Consider the following 6,822-nt stretch of genomic DNA (forward strand, 5'->3'; position numbering starts at 1 on the left):
CGCCTGGGGTTCTAGGCGGCGAGGCGCAGGGCGCCGGAGGCTCAGGAGGCCAAGCAGGGCTCGGGCCAGTTCCCAGACGGCCCGCAGGCCGAGCTCGCCGCGGCCCAGACGCCGGTACAGGTGCGGCTGCAGGACCTCGCGCACGTTCTGGAGGAACTGGCGGGTGATCAGCAGCGTGGCCAGCATCTGGGGGCAGGAAGGGGAAGGAGAGAGGCACGTGGGGGGCAAGCGGGGCGCCGGGATCGGGGGACTCACCCTCCCTGGGCGCCCCGCCGGAGCACCGTGCCCAGACACACGCCGAATCCAGTTCCTAACTCCGTTGCTTTGGACGCGCCTGGACGCGAGGCCCCCAGCGCTCAGCCACAAACTACAGCCTGGCAGGCGCAGCGCTCCTCGCCGACCTCCCGGGCAGGCCCAGCGCGTCTCCACCCCACCGCGGGCTCGGCCAGTGCACCCGGCCGTGTGCGTCCCCAGCCGCCTGCACCTGCTTGCTGGCCTCCCAGCCACCCCAGATTCCCTTCGCGCATGCGCCCTCAGCTCGGCGCACCAGGCCCCCAGCACAGCCACGCTGCCCACCCTGGCGAGGCCCCACGGGCTCGCCACCTGCCCGTACTTTGGCCCGGGCCGCGAGCAGGAGGCCCCGGAGGGAGAGGAGGAGCAGGCGGAACCGCAGGGCCGCGAGCGGGACCAGCACCGCCCGCAGCTGCCGCTCGAGGCTCTGGGACAGGGACAGGACGAGCAGGAGCTGTGAAGGGACCGACGGACAGATGGACGGACAGATGGGGGGACGACAGGCAGAGAGAGGACGCACAGACGACGGACAACGAACGCACAGACAGGAGAGAAGGATGGAGGAGGGGAGGGAGGGGCTGGAGAGCCCTTGGACCCCTTGTGCCAGGTCTGGCCCCTCGCTGGCCGCCATGGGAGCAGGGGGGACTGCCGCTGGGGCGGGGGTCTCACCTCTTTCAAGCGCTCCATGTCCTTGAGGTAGAAACCGATGTAGAAGAGGCTCAGGTACGAGTTGACAAACTGGAACTGCAGGAAGGAGGCAGGCGGTGGTCACCCTGCACCCCCATCCCACTCCTTGGAGCCTTCCTTGTGCCCCCATACAGACCCCACAGCTTCCCTGCTGTTCCCCTGCCCGATGATGGTGACTCACCAGGACAACTTTGATGATGAGGTGCTTCTCATAGGCGCTCTCCAGCCGGTAATTTTCTAGGGGCCGAGGGGAAGAGTGAGCGGGCAGCCGCCGTACCCCCAAGGGTGGCAAGGATCCCAAGGGGCAATGAAGACCTTCCTCCCCGAGACCCCCTGGCAGGGCGTACCCATGTCATTGAGCCAGATGGCTAGCTTCTTGTAGCCCTCGGCACTCACACTGACAATCAGGGCCAGCATGACCTTAGGCAGGAATCGGGCGAGACGGGGCAACCCCTTCACGCTCAGCACCAGCTCCTGCGGGAGAAGGGGATTCTGTGCTCATCCCAGCTGCAGGGCTCAGCCCAAGGCGGAGCTGGGCACCAAGGGCAGGGCAGGTGGGGGTACAGGGGTCACCTGCAGCTGGAAGCAGCCAAGCATGAGCAAGAAGACACAGAGGAGGCACGCCAGGCACAGGGGGAGGCTCACAAGCAGCTGGAAGAGCAGCCGCTTCCAGGGCGGGTAGTAGAACTCCTCGGCCCGCGTGATGGGGCTGATGCGTCGCACGCCCTGATGGTGGGCAAGAGTCGGGCCCCGCATGAGATTAGAGGGGCCACCTCTGCCTCACGCACCCCTCCCTATCCTTGGAACTCAATTTCCCTCCATCATGTGGAGGTGACCCTCTCAGTCACCCACCTAGGGCACTGTTCCCAGTCCCTCAAATCCAACTTCCACCCCTCCCCCTGGGGAGCACACAGAGCCCGCCTCGGTTTGGCATACGCTCTTTGATGGAAAAACCCTATTCACACCTCTCTGCCTTTGCTCCTGCAGTGCCCCCCACCATTTACCTTTGCCCTGTCTCCAAGACCCTGGACTCAGCCCCCAACTAACCCTGAACTGGGGGCGTGGCTCCTCCACAGCTTCCCCAGGTGAATCCAGCGTCCCCCACTTGTATGCCAGCTCAGCCCCTCTCCGCTTCCACTCCTCTAGGAACAGCGTTGACCAGATCACATTGAAGAGGGCAAAGACCACGCAGGAAACATCTCGGCTTGTCTGTGAGTGGCAGAGAAGAGTTGAGTCATTGTTTGTGCCAGTCCAGAAAGGAGGGCGCCTCTGAATCCCCCAGACCTTGCCGGGTCCCTGCCCAGTACCTGATCAGCCTCTGTGAATGTATACAGGACAGACCCGAAGACGGCTGGGTATACCATAGCCGACGTGTAGAAGCCCAGCCAGGCGAAGTACATGGCAATTTTCACACCAAAGTAATCACAGATGTCATCTGCCAGGGGATAAGTGGGTCTCAGTCACCCCCTGCCTGTCTGCTGGGACTCCCCTCCCACCCCCCAGCCCAGGCAGCACCTAGAGGCTGGTTTTCACACACGGCCTGCACCCATGACTTCATGAGGCGGTTCAGAATACGCTGCTCATGGACAGGGAACACTTGCTGGATGATCCCACGTGCTGCCAGCTCGGGGACTGTGGAAGGAGGAGCACAGGTGATCCCTGCACCTCCAGCTATGCCTAGCCTGGCTAGCTCCCTTTTGTCTGAAACCCAAGTCACAGTTTTTTGCCTGCTCTTAAACCTCTAGAGCTCTTTCTAGGGGAAGAGTTCTAGATGGATAGAAGATCTGATTCTCCTTCAGAAATTGTAGGTGTAGGGGCAGGCAGGGAGGGTGCAAAGGAACCGGGAGAGTGAGGAACCACGTTTTTTGTTTTGTTTTGTTTTGTTTTGAGACAGAGTCGCGCTCTATCACAGAGGCTGGAGTGCAGTGGCGCGATCTCCGCTCACTGTAACCTCTGCCTCCCGCATTCAAGTGATTCTCGTGTCTCAGCCTCACTGCAACCTCTGCCTCCCGCATTCAAGTGATTCTCGTGCCTCAGCCTCCTGAGTAACTGGGATTACAGGCACCCACTACCACGCCCGGCTAATTTTTATATTTTAGTAGAGACGGGGTTTCACCACGTTGGTCAGGCTGGTCTCAAATTCCTGACCTCAAGTGATCCACCCGCCTCGGCCTCTCAAAGTGCTGGGATTACAGGTGTGAGCCACCGCACCCGGCTTTTTTTCTTTTTTGAGACGGGGTCTCGCTGTGTCACCAGGCTGGAGTGCAGTGGTGCCATCTCGGCTCACTGCAACCTCCGCCTCCCAGGTTCAAGCGATTCTCCTGCCTCAGTCTCCCGAGTAGCTGGGGCTACAGGAGCGCGCCACCAACCTCGGCTAATTTTTGTATTTTTAATACAGACGGGGGTTTCACCATATTGGCCAGGATGGTCTGGATTTCCTGACCTTCTGATACGCCCACCTCAGCCTCCCAACGTGCTGGGATTACAGGCATCAGCCACCGCGCTCGGTCTTATCTTTTTCTTTATTTATGTATTTATTTGCTTATTTTGAGACAGGGTCTCGCTCTGTCACCCAGGCTGGACAGAGTGCAGTGGCGCTACCATGGCTCACTGCTAACTCGAACTCCTGGGCTCAAGTGATGCTATCGCCTCGACCTCCCAAAGTACTGGGAGCCACTGCGCCTGTTCCCATGTTTTAAATAAAGCTCAGTTTGTGAACCCGAACGTCTGAGGAATGGTAAAAAGTTGCTGTTGGAAGGTGAACTTGGGTGGCTAGTTTCCTGGAGGGGAGTCCAACGCCCAGAGTCATACCACTCTATAGGTGGAGTGCTGTCCATGGTCCCTGCCTCCACCTTATCCCAGACCCAGAAAGGGCCTCTCCTGGCCCCAGTCCCAGAAATAAGCCCCATACTTTGGCTAAAGCCACGCCCCTCAGCTCCTTGGTTTCCCAACTCTTTGCCAACCCCTAACTGGTTGGACATAAGCCCCGCCCTCCTGACATGATAAGCTGTCCTCTCAGAGCTCCACCCAACTCAGGAGATAAGCGCCACCCTTTTGCTAAGGCCACGCCCCTTTAACTTATTGGGTACTTCACTCTTTGCCAACCTCTGACTGGTTGGACTAGGCCCCGCCCTCCTGCTCCGATAAGCTGTCTTTGAAGAGCTCCACCCAACTCTCTGCCTGTGATTGGTGTTGGCCCCGCCCTGCTCACTGATTGGCTGGTCCTCCAGGAAGCGCACGTTGTGGAGCGCCTCTCCTTGCTTGGCACGCAAATTCTGCAGCCAGAAGCGGATGATGCTCTGGCGTTCCTGCGAGGAAGAGGGCGTGAGCTCAGGGAACTCATTGGCACAGGATGCATGCGGGGGCCCAGAGCCGGCCTCACCTGGGAAGTGAAGAAGCGCAGCTCGCTCTCCACATTCTCATAGATAAAGTCCTCCTCGCAGGAGAAGCCGCGGGTGCCCCCGCCAAACTCGGCCTTCACTGCCTTGCGCAGACCCAGCTCGTCGGCCCCTCGGAGTAGGCTGTGAACAAGGTGGAGGAGGTGGGCTCACAGGGAGGCCCAGGCCCACCATCCTGGGGCTGAGGATGGTGCACCTGGCAGCCTTTGGGACAAACGCAGGGCAGCTGGATAGCATGGTTGGCACTTGGTAGAGCGGGGAGCCGGGTGGCAGGCTCAGCGAGAGGCCAGGGACAGGGGACTCGCCTCTCATACGTGGCGGTGACAAAGAAGGCGTAGGCACGCGTGTGGCGGTGGTGGCGGACTTGCACGATGAGCTCGGGGATGCCCACGCGGATATGGTTCAGCAGCCATAGCAGCGTGTGGTCATCGGTCGTGTCTGCCAAGGGGCACAGGGACCGATGGCTCTTGCCACGAGGGGGCCCAAGGCCTCCTACATATTCCCGCTCTGGGAAGCCGAGCTCAGGAGAGCCGCATCTGGGCACTGGGCGGGAGGGCAGGCGTGGGTACCTGGGAAGGTCATCAGCACGTCGCAGTTCTCTGTAGGCACTGTCTTCATCCACGCCTTGTGGGACACCAGGTAGCGACCCGCTTGCAGGAGCCGCTTCCCGAAAAGCTTATCTGAGGGGCAGCGTAGCAGGCCCAGGTCAGGCCACTCTGGGTTCCGAACCCAGCCTCCAGTCTTGGCCCCTCCGGCCCCCGCCAGGGCTCCTCACCACTCCGCCTGGCCTTCAAGGCCCCAGGAGCTCTGGGCTTGGCTTATTTTCCTCCCTCCACGTCCTTGCACCAGCCAGGCCTTCCTCCAGAAATGCCCATCCCCCCAGATCCTCCCTTACAAATCTTACTCATTCTTGAGGCCCAGCTCCGCCTCCAAAACCACAATCGATGGGGCGCTCACTAGCAGCCCTGAGCGCTTCACCACACTGTGACAGCGCCGTCCTTGCAGCAGCCCCAGGAACTGGGTGCGGTTCTTACCCCCATTTCACAGGTGAGGAAACTGAGGCCCACGGCGTTTAAGTCATGCGCCCAAGGTCACACAGTCGAGCTGGGATTTGAACCCAGGACCGTATGATTCTGTATTCTTCGCGGAGAGGCTCTCTCAAGCGCATCCCTGGCCCGCCGCGATCCCGCAGCCCGGGGGTGGCAGGGCTCAGCCCAAGCCTGGGGCTCTTGGAGGGGCGTGTCCTGGTCTCCGCGCTGAGACCCCAGCCCGAAGCACCGTCCCAGCCCCGCCCGCCGGGCCGCAACCGCAGTGCCGGGAGGAGCCGGCCCCTAGTCCAGACACCACGCCGGGTTACGTTTGACCCCGATCCTCCTCCCCGTGCAGTTGACGCGGGCTCCCCAGGCACCTGCAACCCAGTCTGGTCCAGCCGCCGCACACATACCCAGAACTCCGGACGCCGGGGCTGCAGGCTCGCCCTCCGGCGGGGGCCTCTTGCCACGCTCGCCCTCCAGGGACGTGCCCCCGGCGCCGGAGGCGGCCTCGGCCATGGCGAGGACAGGTCAGGTCAGGGGCTACGGAAGGCCCGGGCGCCGGGGGGCCGCGGGCTCATGGGGCCGGTGCCGCTGCCGAGCGCGCGGGAGGAGGAGACAAAGGCCGCGCCCGCCCGCGCCGGCCGCCGTCTTCGCTCGCCCGAGCGCTGCTTCTCGTCCCCGCCCGAGCCGAACCTCGATTCTTCTTCCCGGCCGGGTGCACGTCACTCTCGGGTTCTCAGCTGAGTTCGCCCGCCTAGCTCTTTGGTTCGCGTCTCCGCCCGTGTTGTTTTCTGGGTTTTCTTCTCGCCCGCCCACCTCGCTCTCTACTGCTGGTTCCCGCCCGCACTGATGGTGCATTCTCCAACTTGTCCCCACCTATGCTTTCTTCTGGTCCCCGCCTTGGAGCCTCAGTTTCTCCATTTGCAAACTCCAGACCCTGGAGACCCGGTTTGGAATGTGAGATGGGCGTAATCTGACTAAGGGAGGACGTGGGAGGGGCGGGCCTGGTTGGGGAAGATTCCTGGTGACAATAATTTCAACCACCCTAGTAGGGCTGTGATAGATAATTACAGCAAGACCTGCTTAGGAACTTTAGCACCATTTAGCTGCCTAGAACACTCCTCATGCACTCTTCGTCCGGTTAACACCGACTCCCTTCAGGATGTAACGTCGGAGAGGATCCCGTAGAGTTGTCAAGTTTAGCGAATAAAAATACAGTCCGCCTAGTTAAATGTAAATTTCAGAGAAAAGAATAAATGTGCCGGGCGCGATGGCTCACGCCTGTACTCCCAGCACTTTGGGAGGCCGAGGTGGGTGGATCACGAGGTCAGGAGATCGAGACCATCCTGTCTAACATGGTGAAACCCCGTCTGTACTAAAAACACAAAAAATTAGCCGGGCGTGGTGGCGGG

The 6,822-nt window shown here is 61.1% G+C and overlaps 2 protein-coding genes across 2 annotated transcripts in view; one reads left to right on the forward strand and one right to left on the reverse strand.

The window, feature by feature from the left end:
* The window catches only part of ANO8 (anoctamin 8), an 11,138-nt gene extending 5,015 nt beyond the window's left edge, over positions 1-6,123 (reverse strand). The window contains exons 1-13 of the mRNA XM_011925902.1: positions 5,821-6,123; positions 4,946-5,056; positions 4,682-4,814; positions 4,361-4,499; positions 4,190-4,286; positions 2,494-2,610; positions 2,286-2,413; positions 2,026-2,187; positions 1,552-1,704; positions 1,326-1,452; positions 1,160-1,215; positions 961-1,035; positions 4-186 (exon numbers count right to left, since the gene is read on the reverse strand). Coding sequence (XP_011781292.1) covers positions 4-186; positions 961-1,035; positions 1,160-1,215; positions 1,326-1,452; positions 1,552-1,704; positions 2,026-2,187; positions 2,286-2,413; positions 2,494-2,610; positions 4,190-4,286; positions 4,361-4,499; positions 4,682-4,814; positions 4,946-5,056; positions 5,821-5,926 — 1,587 coding nt within the window. The 5' untranslated portion in view covers positions 5,927-6,123. The remainder of the gene's footprint in view (positions 1-3; positions 187-960; positions 1,036-1,159; positions 1,216-1,325; positions 1,453-1,551; positions 1,705-2,025; positions 2,188-2,285; positions 2,414-2,493; positions 2,611-4,189; positions 4,287-4,360; positions 4,500-4,681; positions 4,815-4,945; positions 5,057-5,820) is intronic.
* Positions 6,124-6,181: 58 nt separating this feature from the next.
* Positions 6,182-6,822, forward strand: part of GTPBP3 (GTP binding protein 3 (mitochondrial)) — a 7,314-nt gene continuing 6,673 nt past the window's right edge. The window contains exon 1 of the mRNA XM_011925748.1: positions 6,182-6,378. Coding sequence (XP_011781138.1) covers positions 6,260-6,378 — 119 coding nt within the window. The 5' untranslated portion in view covers positions 6,182-6,259. The remainder of the gene's footprint in view (positions 6,379-6,822) is intronic.

This window comes from Colobus angolensis, unplaced genomic scaffold (assembly GCF_000951035.1).
Source record: "Colobus angolensis palliatus isolate OR3802 unplaced genomic scaffold, Cang.pa_1.0 Scaffold66, whole genome shotgun sequence".
Classification (NCBI taxonomy): domain Eukaryota; kingdom Metazoa; phylum Chordata; class Mammalia; order Primates; family Cercopithecidae; genus Colobus; species Colobus angolensis.